The sequence below is a fragment of the Mytilus trossulus genome, chromosome 6 (genome assembly GCF_036588685.1).
Source record: "Mytilus trossulus isolate FHL-02 chromosome 6, PNRI_Mtr1.1.1.hap1, whole genome shotgun sequence".
Lineage (NCBI taxonomy): Eukaryota > Metazoa > Mollusca > Bivalvia > Mytilida > Mytilidae > Mytilus > Mytilus trossulus.
Window position 1 is genome coordinate 80,052,108 of NC_086378.1, and position 18,633 is coordinate 80,070,740.

At 30.1% G+C, this 18,633-nt stretch overlaps 1 protein-coding gene across 3 annotated transcripts; it reads right to left on the bottom strand.

The window, feature by feature from the left end:
- Positions 1–381: 381 nt before the first annotated feature.
- LOC134723795 (uncharacterized) lies at positions 382–17,069 on the bottom strand. Of its 3 annotated transcripts, none has more exons than XM_063587342.1 (2): positions 16,912–17,069; positions 382–1,886 (listed from the first exon to the last, which is right to left on the bottom strand). In XM_063587342.1, exon 2 carries the CDS (start codon positions 1,821–1,823, stop codon positions 720–722), a length of 1,104 nt encoding a protein of 367 aa, XP_063443412.1. In that variant the 5' UTR covers positions 1,824–1,886; positions 16,912–17,069; the 3' UTR covers positions 382–719. The 3 variants fall into 3 exon arrangements, with proteins under 3 accessions (XP_063443412.1, XP_063443415.1, XP_063443414.1); XM_063587345.1 differs by having other exon boundaries at positions 16,905–17,069; XM_063587344.1 differs by lacking the exon at positions 16,912–17,069 and adding an exon at positions 5,236–5,255.
- Between the last annotated feature and the right edge of the window lie 1,564 nt (positions 17,070–18,633).

Consider the following 18,633-nt stretch of genomic DNA (forward strand, 5'->3'; position numbering starts at 1 on the left):
TTTTTTCTTCCTAATATCATTCTGCATTTCGATAACGAATAAACGTTATGCTGCCAAAATCTTAGCAATTAAAACTAAATGGTTTAAACAATTTGTCATAAAACTACTCCTTGAAGTAATATATCAATTTCCTGGAATTTGACAAACTATTATCTATCCTTAAAATTGATAACACAAAACAATTCGTGATCAAATTTACACCACAGTTTGGATAAAAACAGTCTATTATATTTTGGACTTTTTGTTTGTTCACTTTTTTTGAAATCATATCCAAATGTTGATAATCTATAGTTATTTTTATATTTTTATTTGTTCAAAAGATAATGTTTAAAAAAAGACATATATAAACAAAAATATCGGAAATAAATATAATATTTTTATTTTTAGAATAATATACGTCACAATCTTTGGTAATCGTGTTCCTGATATAACACATTTTGATTAATATTTGAATTGTTGATTAAAGCGATAATAAGCTTAAGCATATTCATCTTGTCAAATGGGTTCAAGGAATGAGCATCAACCCATTCAATAAACGCACAGAAATCATTATTTAAACATAAAGATTCAGTGTGTATTCTTGACCAACGGATAAATGGCATGGCTTGGTAGTATCTTCATTGACGGATCAAACATTCATTTATGAATAAAAAGACTGTTTAAGCAGTTTTCAATTGATGAAGTGAAATCTCGATAAATGATTTCACGCTTAGAATATATCACGTTTCTTTATTTACAGTTTTGATGCCATTACTCCCAGCGATTGGTTTTAGTTTTCTTGGATATTTGTTTGGTTTGTATTGAAATGAATCAGGTCTGTCAACTGAATAATCCATTATTTTGTGTCGAAATCGGTCAGCACGACATGACGAACTATTGTCTATAAATCTGAAATCGTTTGTATATTTAGTAAGTGGTTTGTTTTTATTCGCGTTTCTCTTTGAAACAAATTTATCATTGCACGGAGATGACTGCATTCCAGTTTCTGAATTCACGTGAGATTGACAACGGGAAGTTATAAATCCATCATAATTCTTAGGCCTTCCAAACGAACAAGAATAATCAGGTGACCTTTGTTGGATTTGTCCTTCATTAATTTTCTTATGCATATCAGCTTTTGTTTCTTTAAAACCACCTGTCGCCCTTTTGATAGTATATATGTCAATATTTGTGACTTTGTCATCTGGTTTTTCGTGACTTATGTCAATTGGAATTCTAGACATTGGTTTCAATTTTTTGCCAGAGGTGTGAGGACCCGTAGAATAAACTTCAGAAGATAAACAATTATTATGCATCGTCTGTCTCTGCAAGCTGTCCACTGGTTTCCTATGACTCGATATTTCTGATTTTGTGCTTTTGTCAATCGTTCGACCAGAATCTAATCTGTTAAACATGTTTTTTGTTTTATTCTGATTATGACCATTCTTGTTTATTTGCTCGTCTTGCGATAATGGGAAGATATCTCTAGAATTGTCATAAAAGTATTCTACTATATCAATGTCTTCGAGGGCTGTATCCAAGTCAAATCGTTCGACACTCTCGCGCGGTTTAGATGTTGTTTTCATTTTGACGTCATTTGACGATAACTCGTGATTACCATGAGAGGTCTTTGGACGCAAAGCACTACATTTTCTCATCTCTTCATAATCTTGTTTGTAATGGTAGCCATCAGCATCAGGTGAACTGTCTGTCAATGGTCTTCGTTTACCAAGACCTGCAGTTTTTGGTCGTTCAGGAACTGTGTAAGTTGAAATCTCATCATTTGGTAAACCGCCACCAAATGCCATTTTCAATGTATTTTTTGACAATACCAATGACGTCATTGTCTGGTTTTGCCTATTTGTATTTAGTTACTCAGCTTTTTGTGGCAAGATTGGTTGTATGATCTATAAGTAGAAATAAAATATCAAGTTAAGAAATTTAATTTTGGTGCAGTGTTACAAAACGTTGTATCAGAAAGATATTAATATTTATCTCTCCCCGTCTAACTTGCTCTTCACTAAATATTCTAGGTTAGTCTGAACTGTTCAAAGCTCATTCTTTTATCATACCTGTATGATCTGCATTGGTTCATTCATGTTTAAATATTTGTTACAATACATCTTATACAGCAAGATATAAGCAAACAATGAAATTATTAAACGTATACAAATCTATATATTTAACATTACAAAGATTCTATATTAGAAGTCAAACCAGCCGATATGTGCCAACGATAAATTCCCTTTCATTTAATAACATTAATATTGTCTTCCTTGTCTAATTGCAATTATTTAAATGGCGACAGGAGAATTGATTATGTAGGTCAATGTGACCCTTACTAGAAATTTAGCATGAAGACTTTTGTTACCATGACAACATAATAAATATTTAGTAAATGTTTATGTTTTGCGACCATGGCAACGGCCGCATCTTCGGTTTTCTCTAATTAATCAGGGATAACATTACTATAGTAGGACATATGATAAGGCTATTTTTAATTCCTTGTTGACCCATGAGACCTGAAGATTAAAGTAGATAAATAGAGTAACACTAATCAAATAAATTTATGTAATTATAATTCATGAGTTTAAAAAGTTATAGTCTCCCGCGTTAATAAAATTGATTAAAAAATCAGATATAATTATTTTTGTCTTTTTTGTTGTTTTCGGGGTAAATAAAATTGTTGATTGGGTTCATCGAATAAAATATATTAATAGGATTCAGAATAGTAGCGGGAAATGTGTCAAAAACACAACAACCTTACCAAAGAGCAAGGAACAGTCCAAGACCACCACTGTGTTTAAGACCGTTAATTAACTGTTTAACGAAAATGCAAACGTGCTATATTGATAATTCTTAAAGTGTGCTAAGATGACAACCATAAAAGCTTATTTCTAATTATTAAATAATTTATTGTTGTGCGTTTTCTTTTTGCTTGAGATACAACGTTGTATTTGTTTATTAATGATTAATAATAGTAGGCTTTCAATTACCTTTTACAAATACTTATCTGTTCTTTTAGCTTTTTTATTCAGATTTTATAAATTCTGAGGATTGAGTATAAAACAAAGTCTTCCGTTTTGTGTAGATTCATTATAAAATTACCATTTTTTCTCGGGTAACCAAAAGCAAATAGGTAGTGTTTCGGTCAAAGATTTTCAGTCTTCATAAATAAAATGACGTAAGTGAAAAATGTGTGGAAAATTCGTGAAATATGAAAAATTGCAAATGACATCTTACGTAACTACTCAAAAAGAAGTTTTTCAATGCATTTCAATGTGCAGACGCCGAAGAAGATGTTTTCAAATATTTCCGAAATTATAAGCTAAGATGTAACACTGACGAAACAAACCAAATTACTGACCTAAAGTAACCAGAAGGTGTATATACCACAGTATTTTATCAACGCACTTAAGTTTGCAAGGACTTATGTTTTTAATATTTATGCAATTTTTGGACAATATGATGTATATGTGTTTAGCCTAATATCAGTCATCTATTGTACAAATAATACTTTTTTGCGTATACAAATAAAGTCTCCTGCAACTGCGTTTCCAGTGAGGTGACAGTTGTAAATTGTAGGATAAAACCCATTTTAATGTACATTTTGGAAAAATAGATAATTTACAAAATTGTATTGTTTCTATAAAATTTATGAAAAATCTCAAACTGTATATTGTGTTTGGTTTCTGCTTTCCAGATTAGGAGTAAGCGGCATTTGAAAAATGTGATTCTGTTTCGCCTGTGTACATGATAAAATTCCTACCCGTTGTGGATTCAAAACGAGCTAAAATTAAGGCTATTTATTCACATATCTTCTATCAAATATATGTATAACTCATACTTAGCAAATCATTAGGAAAGTTAGATAGTGATGCAGTCGTTATCATTTGGCTACGTGATCTTTAATAAATAGTTAGTAGGACGAATATTTCAAACTTTTGGTTAAGTTTGAAGACCCAATACCGAAAATTCATCTTTGATAGGACGCTAAACAATTTCCGTTAGTTTAAAGCTTCATTTCAGTTGATATAAAAGTAAAAACGCACATCAAGTAAGAAAATATTAAAAAGACTTTTGAAAAAACTGGTGTAACCTAAACATAATAATCAGACGTTCAGTTTTATGATAGCTGCTAAATCGTATTGCATTTAACTCTAAATTAAGTCCTAATTTGATAATTTTATTATAATTTCAGGAAAATTTCCATTGTTATATTATAGTTTGTTTCTGTCTGTGTTACATTTTAATGTTGTGTTTTTGTTGTGTCGTAGTTTTCCTCAAACATTTGATGTGTTTCTCTCAGTTTTAGTTTGTAACCCGGATTTTTTTTTTTTAAATCAATTAATGAATTTCGAACAGCGGTATTCTACTGTTGCCTTTATTTATTAGAGGCAACAGTAGTTTCGCAATGTTGAATACAATAAATCAATTCAGATACAATTTAGATTATAAGAATTAGAATAAAGCTAATTCTTGAGATCAACATTTACAAAACTACACTTATAGATGCAAGAGACAACAATTGTTGTTGGAGATTTGATCAGTAGTTTACAGATATGAGTGATGGGTAGAGATGTGTTTAACCACCGTGTGGTAAACTACACAATTAGCAAATGAATATCCTATTATAATATATATGGTTTCTTTTTTATTCAAATTAACCGGATGTCTTCCTAATCAATTTACAGCAATTATTGAGATGACTTTAAAATGAGTAAAAGTGTATAGAAATAAAAAAAAAGTTCTGTGGTTGCCAATGAGGAATTAATCATCGCATTAAATATAGTATATTAAGTCTGCTACGTTATATTTTGGCTAGAAAACTTTTCTTAAAACAATTTTACTTATACGAAAATTAAAAGGTATTCAAGATGCAATTGTCAAAATAAAATAAAAAAAATATGTGGTATGATTGCCAATAAGACAACTCTCAACCTTTTTGAAAGTACTTTTTGCTTTTGCTTATTTTAAGCAGTTCATTTTCAAACAGAGCAATGGGAAAATTATATATATTTATGAAAACTTGCAAAAGAAATTAAAAAAACAAGTCTGACAAAACTGGCAAGAATTGATTCATTTGTTAATTTTAATATTGCATAATTTACAATTTTAACTTTACCCACAAGTACTGCAGGATATTCAGTAAAAATTGTATTTTTAACTAGTGCTAACTATCACATATGACCTTTTGCTTATGATAAAAGCAAATTATTAAATACAAAAATATATATTTCAATAAATTAAACTTACTGAAGCTCCGTGCTTTATCCTCTGTTTTATTAATTTCTACAGTATGATTCTGAATTTATATTTGATATTGTATTGATTTTTATCTGTCGCCTACCTGTTCACTTCGGTAATTTGATTCTGCTTTGTTTTAACGCTTCCTCGAATTTACTATGGAATATTGATGTATTATACAATCCGTTTTATCTGTCAAATGCTATTTTAAAATAGGCGTTTCCCAGGAAGCTTTATCTGACTATGCTACGGTATAAAATTTGAGATGTTGCATGATTGTCAATGAGACACCTATCCAACAGAGTTCCTATTACTTGGAAATTACCAATTATAGGATTTATAGGTCACCGTACGTTCTTTCCATTACTGACATACTTCGTTATATTGTTATTTTTTGCAGTTAAATTGGATGAGAGAGTATTGGTAATATATATGTCTCATGTGACATTGCATTTTGTTGCAATATGCAATTAATTTGCTAACTTAAAAACAATTAATTAGTTGTACTAGCTTCCTTGTTTAAGTTGTCGGGAAAATGCAATTAGGTTTGCTTTCAGGTTAAAGTTATAATATGATTCTTATATCTATTGATATAATATTTGGTCAATAAGATGAATAAGTCAGTAACTGCGAGTAATCTCAAATCTGTACGTAGTGTCTTTTTGTTGTTAGGATGTATAAGTACCTAGTCATTTCCACATTATGTTGTTATATGTCTTTCTATAAATGTTTATCTGACGGGTAAAGCCTTTTTTTAAATGATTTTTATAGTTCGTTCTTATATTGTACTGTAAGTTTGTAACACCACTGTCCAAGGTTATGGGAGGGTCGGGATCCCGCTCAAATGTTTAATCCCATCACATTCTGTATGTTTGTGCATGTCCAAAGTCAGGAGTCTGTAATTCAGTGGTTGTCTTTTGTTGCTGTGTTACATATTTGTTTTTCTTCATTGTTTTGTACATTATTGATGCCGTTAGTTTTCTCGTGTGAACTGGTTTACATTTGTCATTACAGTGACTTTTATAGCTGACTATGCATTATCAGCATTGATCATTCTTGAAGACCGTACGTTGACCTTTAGTTGTTAACTTCTGAACATGCCATTTGGTCCCTTGTGAAGTGTTGTCTCATTTGCAATCATACCACATCTTCTTTTTCATAAATAATTCAAATAAACAACATGACAATATTTGCATACAAATAACAGAAAACAAAAAGATAAAACTGCATTGAAGCACTCTAAAGCCGAATATTATGAAAAGTTTAGATTTTAATTGGGATATAACTAAAAAGAAGTACTGAAAAATGTCTGCAAACAAATGAACATATAGACACATAGGATAATTTATCTAAAAATTAATTACGCCATATAATTGAACGAACAAAATTATTAATGATATCCTATAGACAACATTATGACTTTTCATTGTCATTTTGATAGCAATATAGTATTATAAGAATCACGATTGTATAAATATATAATGTCTCGCATATGCCTCACGTTAACTTATTGCACGTGTTCCAATCATTATTTTAACAATGCAGAGAAATCAACTCTTTTCACATGTCATTATTTTATATGTTGTAATTCCATTTTCAACCTCAGTTTTTCTAAGTATGGTTTGTGTTGCTCAGATTTAAGTTCCCTTTTTCCATTTACTTTAGTGTTATGTGTTCCGAGTTTCGTTTTGAAGACTTTTTTTTTCACTTTTCCACATATCTTATTTACCGTGCACGGTACCGCATGCCAGAGTTGTTTTCGCTGCATTGAAGACTGGTTGGTCGCCTTGAGCTGTTTTCTGCTCTTTTGTTGGGTGTGTTTGTCTCTTTCACAAATTCCCTGTTTCCATCCTTTATGTCATTCAGTGGTATGTATATTACTATGTACACTTGTTTTTACTTTTCTTCGAATCTTTTTGGCATTGTATTGTCTGTTTTTCTTCGATTGCGAGTTCTGTTTGTTCCTTTTGTTATTTGCCTTTTTATCACTGATTGCATCATGCCAAACAAATGAAATAAGGTGCTTGTAATTTAACATGAAGTGTGTAATTTAACATGAAGTGTGGACTTTAAAAAACTAAAAATACATAAAAAATGTAGAATTTCTCCTCTTAGTGTTTCCTTTTCAATAAATGAACCGATCACAGTCTATAGAAATTCAATTTTTAAATGTTTTCAAAAAACTTTCTGCTATTTTTAAGATATTTGCATTTTATTATATATGATTGATCAAGATTGCATATTGATAGAAATTACTACTTCCATTATTCTATCAATTATATTATCTGTTGAGACATATTCTAAACTTGGATAACTAATAACAAATTAACGTCTAAAAGGGTACTTTCAGACAGAAATACTGTTCTACCTTTAATATTGAAGGCAATTCAGATTATTAATTAAAGGACTTATAATTAGGAAAACAATTTAAAAACTTTTGAACTATGATAGGTCTCTTAGACAAAATGAAATAACTATAATTACTGCATTATAGATATATTGAATACATAAATTCACTCAAATATTTTCAAGGCAAGAGTAATTTCAGTTGAAATTCACACAATTATTGAATTAAACTCATTCATTAATAGTGAAGAAATTTGTCATTTACTTAATATCAAAGTCGTAACAATTACTTTACTGACGATTCTTAAATTTCTGAAACGATGATATTTTTTTAGATAAAGTCACAAAGATAGCGAACTCAGAAAAATTGTGGTTTAAACTTTGTGTTATAGCTAGCTTAACCTCGTGTTTGACAGTTGAATTAAATTCAATTGTATTCATAAGAATGTGTGAACAAAACGAACAGACATAATATGAACAAATGTTAAAATAGGAGTACAACAGTCATAATTGTTTTATTATCTTAATCACTTAAATAAACCAACTAAGTAACAAAGAAACACAAAAAGGAACATTTTATTTTTTCAACACTGATATAAATTTATGTACCATGTTAACCAGTGCTTTTATTGTTTTCAAAACTGCTTATCTCTATGAATCACCTTATTTTGGTTCCATTTTTAAAAGGTTTTTTTTTAAGTTTTCTCTGGGCTGATTGAAGAATGTTATTTCTCATTATGTCTCATTGGCAACAGTGTCTGTAGCTTTTCTACTTGTATTCTATCCCCCTTCTTTGGGTTTGGGGTAAATTCTGATGTTTTAAAACTTTTGACACAACATACAATCAATGTTCTTTGTTTTAGTAGCCGACAAATGTTTAATTTTAAATCATTACTTTCTGCCATTTACATACGCACATACACACATACACACATACACACATACACACACAAAGTCGACTCTAAATTTTACTGTTCTAAATCTGAAAAAAATCCGCCAGACCCGAGTACTTATGACAGAATGTCTGGATCTACTTCACAATTTCAGCAGCCCTCTTTTAAATATCAGAGTCAACAGCATTGAGTATGAATTAAACTTATATTACGAATAATTGTCTTTGCATAAAGTCGAGTGGCAAATATTTTTTTATTTTCAAAACACGAATTAGTTCAACTAAAATTAGTAAGTTATGTAATGATTAACTCAGGCATAGGTCAACCAATTACCTCTCAATGAGTCATTGCAAAGTTTTTTTAAAATGCAAAGAGCATTGAACATTTTCGACAAAGAAGCTTCAGATTTTGCATTGACACTGACAGTCCCAGTTACCATATGTATTCAAAAATCTCAACTGCTAGGATTCATTTACACATAAAAAAAAAAATGATTACCGTATCAATGCTTCAAAACATTCGTTCAGATCCATTTTTACGACCTCCACACAATGTATTTAACAACCACATTTTTCAAATGAATAAGTACTGTCTGAAAAGCAGATACGCTCTGTTAGAGATACATTTCATGTTGCAGATTCTATTCGAAATAATATGCATGATTTAATATAAGCAAACAAAACATGATAAAATGGAAAAGAATTACACGCGTCGATTAGATACTAGTAAATCATGAAAACAAATATTTGTAAAATGTTTTAAACTTTAACATAAATCAATACCGATATGTTGTCAATTTTAAAATTAACCCAATAAATGATAATTAATAACACTTTTCTGCCTGATATAACAGATGATACCATCAAACAGCTGTTTTAACAAATCTTTGTATTAAAAAATTACTAGAACACACATTTGGGAGCAAACCTTTTGTAATTAAATTTCTGACATCACGACTTTTTTTATCATAGCTGTACAGTTTTAGACTATTTACCGGAAAAAAAATTAGACTATTTACCGGATTTGTAATCACATAAGCAACACGACGGGTGCCGCTTGCCCTTCCGGAGCACCTGAGATCACCCCTAGTCTTTGGTGGGGTTCGTGTTGTTTATTCTTTAGTTTCTATGTTGTGTCATGTGTACTATTGTTTTTCTGTTTGTCTTTTTCATTTTTAGCCATGGCGTTGTCAGTTTGTTTTAGATTTACGAGTTTGACTGTCCCTTTGGTGTCTTTCGTCCCTCTTTCAATCAGCAGTTTATTTCATGCAAAAAAAATGGTCACATTGATTGGGAAGAAAGAAAACATCTTTATATAATTGGCAATGACTCGGTGTATGAAACACAAGGTAGGCGTCTGGTCGTTAGTTCGTGTTAACGACTTTCAGATGAAAGGACAAGCCAGTGGCAAAGAATTGGTATTCTTTCAAAATTGAAAATTAAGATTCCCAGGGGCTGACTGGGGGTATAGAGATATGATTATCTGGACTTCTAATATTTGATATGTTGCAATTCAATTTTCAAACCGTGTTTTACCGGTAGCATTTGAAAGCATCCGACCTTCCTGGACCTTTAACGTTCAACACAGATGCCCATGCAAAAGAGAGTGTCAGTTTGGTATGTGTGATCAATGTTGCATGCACGTGTTAAACAATTGGCAGAACCTTGTTTAAATTGCATGTTGCCAGGTAAACATTTCTGAGGTAAACATTTCTGAGGTAAACATTTCTGACAATTTATAGATCGGCCTACATTCAAGCTTTCAGAAGCATTGTCAAAGAGACCCAATAGTAGTAGTTAATTGAAATGCACCACTTTATAAGGTATCACGGTTTTTTGTTATGATGATTCTTTTAATTTTCACTTCAAAATGTTAAAATTTTTTTGTTTCCAAAAATTCCAAAATGAAACAATGATGCCATTAAACTGGATGTCTTCTTCTTAATAATACTCATCAAAGATACTAGGCTTATAAGTATATATGAAATACGTGCGTTTCGACTACATAAGACTCATCATTGACGTAATTATCTACAGAAATCTTGTTGCATTAACCAGGACAAATAATGGTGTGGGTAAATTTACTCTCATCATACATACGTCCTTAATGATATCTTATTACTTGTACGTAGTATCTATTTTGAATCTATTTATATTTTGGTTTCAAACCTAGTTGAACCGAGAGAAAAAATGAAAATTCCAATGCATGCTTAAAGTTCTAAACGATACGTATGCGTATGACGTTGCACTTTTCACATTAAACACGGAATAGCTTTGCTTTAAAATGTGCTATGTCATTTGCTTTCGTGCCATTTCAAATAAAAACACCTCCTTTTTTTAGTGAGTCTGTTTACAGGAAACATGTGTTATTACAAAGTATCTAACAAAGAATAAAACTGATACATAATCAATCGTATTGATTATTAATCCGCAATAATTTGTTTATTATGTATCGGAACGTGCATTTGTATAAATATTATGAGTATGATGCAAAAAAAAGGGAAACAATCACACATATTATATAATGTGTAAACCAACTGTTGAATATTTAATACATATTCAACAGCAAAAGGTAAAATGCCTATTATTAATAATTCTGGTAACTCTATATTGTCTTAACGTCCTGGGGCCTGGTTTTCGAAAGTATCATAAGATATGTCATAAGATGTATCCTTAGGACACATTTTATGATCATCTTATGACTATCATATGATAAGTCATAGGATGTAACCAAAACTGTCTTAAGAGAGTCATTTCTATGATGCTCTTATGACTGCCATAAGAGAACGTTATGTTCTATTATTTAAAATAATGATTAAAAAGTAATAAATATAAAAATGAAAATGAAAAGTATGAACATATTTATTATTACCATTCTTAATATTTACGAATATTTTATTTTTTTCGTTATAATGAACATGAAATTTTATACAAAAAGGAATTGAAATATAAGTGGATAACTGATTTAAAAATTAGTTTGTAATATATAATAAATCTGCCCTTTCGTGTATTACCATACATCCATTGTTATTTAACTGTGAATACTTTTAAGAATCGGTACATCGAGTAGATATAGGAAGATGTGGTGTGAGTGCCAATGAGACAACTCTCCATCCAAATAACAATTTAAAAAGTAAACCATTATAGGTTAAATTACGGCCTTCAACACAGAGCCTTGGCTCACACCGAACAACAAGCCATAAAGGGCCCACAAATTACTAGTGTAAAACCATTCAAACGGGAAAACCAACGGTATTAACGAAATGCCCGTGCACATCACTAATATAGTACTATTAAATATACTAGGAACGATATGATATGTATATTTACTAAATATACAAAACCATGAGTAAGAAAAGAATTAAATATTGTATGTCGCAGGCAGGGGATTCAAATTTTAAATTACGTAGTTGACTAAGAAAAATCAAATCTTTACTGATTAGCTAACTGCAATTAACATGAAATTATAAATGAAAAGTAATTAAAATTTTAGTTAACAATCATTTGACCATCATGAGTCATGTCGCGAGGGGTCTTAGGTTTACGACAAAAGTTATGACAAATCGTAACTTGGGACACTTTCGAAAACATATCTTACGAATATGACATATCCTAAGACCATCATAAAATATGTCTTAGCAATACACCAATTCTAATGAATTTGTCATACATATTTAAAATGCATGACAACCAATAGATGATCTACGCGTACCGTAGATAAAGCTAAAAATAAATGAAAAAGCGACTTAAGGGCACCAAACAGTTACAGGAGAGGTTATGACGTTGCTATCGTAAATTGTTATTTCTCGACGTCAAACTATGACTTTTTGGGAAAATTTCAGTTTTCGACTGATTTTTATCATTCAAACTCATTTAACTTGCTAACGAGTTCATGGAACCCTCTTTTGTTAAATTCCATTTGGTTTGATTACGTGCCAATTTTCATGTAAACGTAAATAGTGCATTTTTTAAAATTTCATAAATAAACATCAAAAACTTGATGTTTTTTTTCTACATTCATGAACATTTGATAAATATGAGTTATTTCTGAATAAAAAATGTATAAATCTTTAAGATACTTATAAAATACAGAAATTACAAATTATTTAACAAAAAACAATTTGTGTTTATCTTTTAAAACAAAAAAAATATATGTCTCTCTTTCGAAAGCAAAAATACGGCCATAAAATTGAGTTTTGAGTAAATATACAAAATTTCGACCTCATTGTACTCAAAAAGTAGTACATGAAGATATATTTTCTATTACATATTTGATTTAATCAGGTAAAAACTAAACTATATGCAATTTTTTATCAAAATGTAAATACGGGATCAAAACTGTATCGTATGACCTTTAACATGCTTTATTTCATAAAGACTTATAAGGTAAAAATGGCCACAATGTCACAGAAGCATTGGTTCATGTCTCGCTTAGGTCAGGACAAAATCACAAATTTTCAAAACTTGCATTGTTGGTCTAAGTTGATACATATACATTTGAAAAGAGAAAAAGAAATACTTTTGTCGAGCTTTTCTTAAACAGATTTAACATTGAGGTCAAAAGAGATATTGTTGTAAAACCGAGAAAAAACTTCTGCATTTCAAACGGATTAAGGCAGGTGAAAACATATAACTAAGGTTCAATGCACTATATATTCGAGACAAACAATAATTCTAACAAATATTTAATCTTGCAAACGAATAACCAGATGAATAAGTATTTATAATTTATTTTATTTATTGAATGTTTATGAAATTATTGCAACCTTGAAAACGAGCAAGCAAAATTAAGCAATATCCGTTAAAAACTAAACCATAAATATAAAAAAAATTGTAATCAACGACCATAACTCTGAAACAATAAAAGTGTCATATACTAAAAGAAATTTCTGTCAATGACATTCCATTCATATAACAATCAATTCGGTTCTGTGGTTATTCAACTTTCATTCGTACAGACAGACAGACAGACGGTCGAACGCACCTGTTAATCATCTAATGTTCTTGAAGGTCAGCATTCAAAAAACCAAAAAATATTAGTTAGACTAAACTTCTCTAGCAAATCTCATTATGTTGAACGAAGACAATATGTACAGCTCTAACATATGTAAATGGAAATTATCTAAGAACATCTTACGGGCTAGAAGCTAACAACACCGCAAGGCCTTTCACTCTACTTGATTCAATAGATCAGTATGTATCATAAAATTGAGAATGGAAATGGGGAATGTGTCAAAGAGACAACAACCCGACCCAAAATAAAAAAAACACAACAGCAGAAGGTCACCAACAGGTCTTCAATGTAGCGAGAAATTCCCGCACCCGGAGGCGTCCTTCAGCTGGCCCCTAAACAAATATATACTAGTTCAGTGATAATGAACGCCATACTAATTTCCCAATTGTACACAAGAAACTAAAATTTAAATAATACAAGACGTGTTTATGTGTTTATCCAACCTCAATACACCGAAAATATTGCAAAATATTGGATAAAACAATAGAACCGTCATTAGTATACAAAACAGTATGAAAATATACTTACCATGTATTTTCAAATGAACTAAGTATCCTTAACAATATGTCAACTTCTCTTTTACACGGATATATAATATTTCACGTTACATTACACGGTATTAATTTGAGATGTGTATACTGTCTTCCTCTTCATTGCTATATATATATTGCTGGGTTATAAATATTACCTTTATAGAAAAAAATGTTCGATGCTTAATTAGAAAGATCGTGTTGATAAATAAAGTTCTTTTATATTTGTATTAATTTGTTTTGGGTCGAATGGACACAAAAATAGAAGTTGTTTTTAATAAGAATGAATAGATATATGCTGTGAACGAGTTGTACTTTTGTATAGAATTTTTCACAAGTTAAAAAATCAATTTATGACTTTTGAACACCAGTATACTACTATTGCCTTTATTTTTTAACACATTGTTATTATTGAGATTATAGGTGTCATATGTACATGACTATATATTGAAGTCTAAATCTTAATTCTTATATTAAGTTTTTATGAGATTTTTTTTGGGGACAACGTATTTAGCAGAAGCACGAAAAAATAGGAACGCAAGGAAACCGGTTTCTATCTTAAATCCTCTTTGCCCGCCTTTGTTCTCAAACTAACAGTACTGATTGTATAAGAAAAAGATACAAAGATTCAAATTCATTCGTCGAAAAAAAGACTGCCACAAAAAACCGTGGTTGAATTTAGATGTTGTAAAGGCATTTTCTTATGAAGAAAATTGGAGATTGAACCTTGATTAAAGGCTAACTGGCACACTTAAATGTAGATGTTTATCATTGATATCACTTTTTAAATAACCACAACACAGCATACTCAAGATGTTATTAATGTAAAACAACATGTCAAGGACAATGACTGTGGTAGAGTTTTCGTTTGATATAACTAAAAAAACAACAGTTTCATTATGTAAATGCGATAAATTCTAACCCTAATAAAAAGACTTTATGACGATGATACATAGGTGACTGTTCAGCGTCCAGTGGCAAATAAAATGCACCTCAAAGATGAGGCAATATCAAACTGATCTGGATATGAATTCTTCGTTCAACTTTCGAAGGTTTGTCGTGGATAAGCTTTCGGGAACGGTATAAGTAAAACAATGCAGAGTTATAAATGGACAAAATACTCCCGGGAAAACACTTATCACAAACCCAGTAGTCAGCACTTTTTGTGCTGACATGAATTATCATTGATATGGTTATATTTATAAATTAACTGTTTACAAAATTTTGAGTTTTTTGAAATACTTAGGCTTTTGTAACCAAGGCATAGATTACCATAGCTGTATTTGCTTAACATTTAGGAATTTTGGTAGTCAATGTTCTTCAACTTCATACTTTGTTTGGCCTTTTTAACTTTTTTGGATTCGAGCGTCACTGATGAGTCTTTTGTAGACGACACGCGCATCTGGCGTTTATACAAAAATTTAGTCCTGGTATCTATGATGAGTTTATGTATAGTAGGCGGTAGAATAATCGAAACGAGGTCTATTAAGGTAAAGTAAGTTGATCTGAGAGAAATTGAAAATCTTTATTCAGTTGTTTTCCTCTCTTTTTGTTTGTTGATAACATTTCATTTAGTCAGTTTTTATGGACTCTCTCTTATTATATTTCATTGGAGTCTTTATATTTTTGTCACATCTTTTTATATTTCTTTTATTAAATAATAGAAAGCTTATTTGCAAATTAACTGTATGTAAATTATATTAACGAGTAGTTTTTGTCTGAAGGAATTGAATTGTTAATTATGTTTCATTTACGATTTCTGTGTCCCTAATTTTCTTTATGTTTGGAGAACGAATATCTCTGAATCATCGTTTCCTGTTTAGAATTTGACAATCTAGTTTAAATGGTAAATATGCCTCTGTATTGGGCTAATGTTATGTCGATCTTTCTCGAAAAAATCATCATAGAGACCAGGATTTGATCATTGAGTGCCGGACGCGCGGTTACCAAATAAAAAAAACGTTTAAAAAGCTGAAACACTTTGATCAGTAGCTGTTGAATAAAAACTAGCTTATTCAGGATTGGAGATATTATTTACGAAAAGATTGTTTTTTCAAGAAAGTTTTTTCTAGTTACATCAATCTTCCATCCTTTGCATTTTTAATATCCAAACTTATTTTCCCTTTCGTTGCTATATTACTTGATTTTTTAATCATGTTTGTCGATAAAGGATGACTTTTTTGATAATTTAAAAAAAGACAAACTATTTACATTTACAAGTTAGTGTGAACAATTATGATTAGATGTTAAAATTCTGGTGCAAGAGCATAAAAGCATCTTATATAATGTTTTATATGTTTTTCGACCCAAATAGAATAAAAAAAGTATTTTTAAATTTAAGTACTCTACAATATTGTTGGTTCCCAACTCTGAAGGTTTTTTTTCTGAATACTAACGACTGTTTACTCTGTTGCAAAAATCAGATGTATTAACGTGTTTTCTTAATTTTTATTCGAAGGACATTTTCCTGTTTCATCAAATGACAAAACTCCTTAAATGTATAGAGAATATATGTTTCATCAAAACAGTATATGATAAACAGTAGATGTAATTGGGTTTTATAGAAAATATTGCAAATTTAACTTAATTGATGTTGCAATGAAATTTGCCACCCATATTAAACAAATTATTCTGATAAAGTATTTTATTCTGAATTCTATCTTTTGTTTTTCTTTATTTTGTATAATTTTTTGTTGTCCCTTAGCAAATGAAGCACCTGTATGTTTAGTTGATTAAATATAAAATCAACCAATTAAATTCCCAAAAAAAAAATATACTTAAACTGAAAATATATTTTAGTTAGTTTGATTTCTTTTAACAAAAGTAAAAAATGTTTACGTAACATAATGTAAACCACTGAACAACGAATCTTAATCGTATTAAATAAACATATTACCACATACTATTCAAATTGTTTGTGAATCATATCCCATGTTACTTTCCTCTATTTTTCTGGTCAACTGGCTTGCTTTTTCCGAACGTTTGTATTACAAGTCTACCTTGTATTATTATTACTAATGTATGAGATGTTTAACTAGTCGTATAATTACCGACCTTGTAAACATCCGGCTCCGGTAATTATGAAACCACCTTTAAAACTATTACATGCATCTCAAATTTAACAATGAATAAGTTTAGTTTTTTAAAGAGTTGATGTATCTATAACGCCCATTGTTTGTTTTGGTAACAGATGGAGAAAAAAATTTTAAACCTTTTCTGTCTTCATATTTTGGTATGGAAAACCCATCTTTTTAGTGATGAAATCGGATATGCAGTTAAGAATAAATCCATTTAATATCGTTTTGATATTTGAATAAATGAATATTTAATGTATCACAATGTTACATAAATTTATAATAATAATTCTATTTTTATTTTTCTACACAAAAAATAAAAATGTAATATGAAATATATTTATAACTGATCCCTTGGACAGGTTTTGCTTAAATGTCGGTCTTTTTTTTATTTTTGTTATCTTCCAACCACTATTTAGTTTTTGGCTTTTAAATTTTATTTTTTCGAGCGTTAGGGGAGATACTAGTACATCATTTGTCGAAATGGGCATCTGGTGTACAAACATTGAAACAAGTTAATATGGTAACCTAATTAACTTTATGTTATTTTAATTCTTATATCTTCTAAAAATAAGGAGTAGTTCAATTAAGTTTAAATATTTACATGTATCACACTATGAAACAGTGCACCATAACAACCATAATCGAATGACTATAAATAATTATCAACAATAAACATTTTTCTATTTTTTCTAGTCGAATGATATTTAAAGGTAAACGCCCCCAGAGCATCCTTTTCCGTCTTTGCGCTTGACTGTAGTCAAAATACAAACAATAACAGTGTTGTCAAAACAATACACTTACAACGAAGGTAACAACAAGGTATCATATATCTAATCGAAAAAAAATAATAAACGAATTTTGAAACGATTTACTTTTACATTGTTATGTTAAATGATAAATGAACGCTTCGCCTGACAATGGAATGCGATTGACTTTTTTGTCCTTGCGTAAAAAACAAATTTTTATCGTAGTCTAATAATTTTAAAATAAAAAGATTTATATTTTTAAGTTTAAGAAAGTTGGACGCACACAGCATTTAGGGAAACAAACTCAAACAAAATCATTGTATTCATTTAGAAAGCAAAATATTGATTACGAAAAAATAATTCGATATTAAGAAAATCTAATTTTACGATTCCGACCGTTAGCAAACACATATTACATTGGATACAAACTGTTAATGCCATTCTCGAAAAGATGTTGAACATTATTTGGTCCAATCGACACATATCGCCTAACTAGGACGGAACGTGGTTTTAAATGTGCAGAATGTAAACACACGTGTATTAGAGGTTTCTCAACATCTTACGAACGGACGAAACTCTTCGAACGTATCGTTATGGAGCAGTAATTTTGTTATAAAAAAAAAATCTTAATGAATTGCATCCGATACTGCAGTGTGTTTAAAAGACAACAGTAAACAACTTAATATCCTTTTTTTGCAACCTTGCATTTTATTGTTTAAATATTCGTGTTCCAATTTATTTTCTGTTGTTGACTGTTTCGTTTTCTTACGTTGAGCTCCGTTTGTTGACATGTCGTATATAT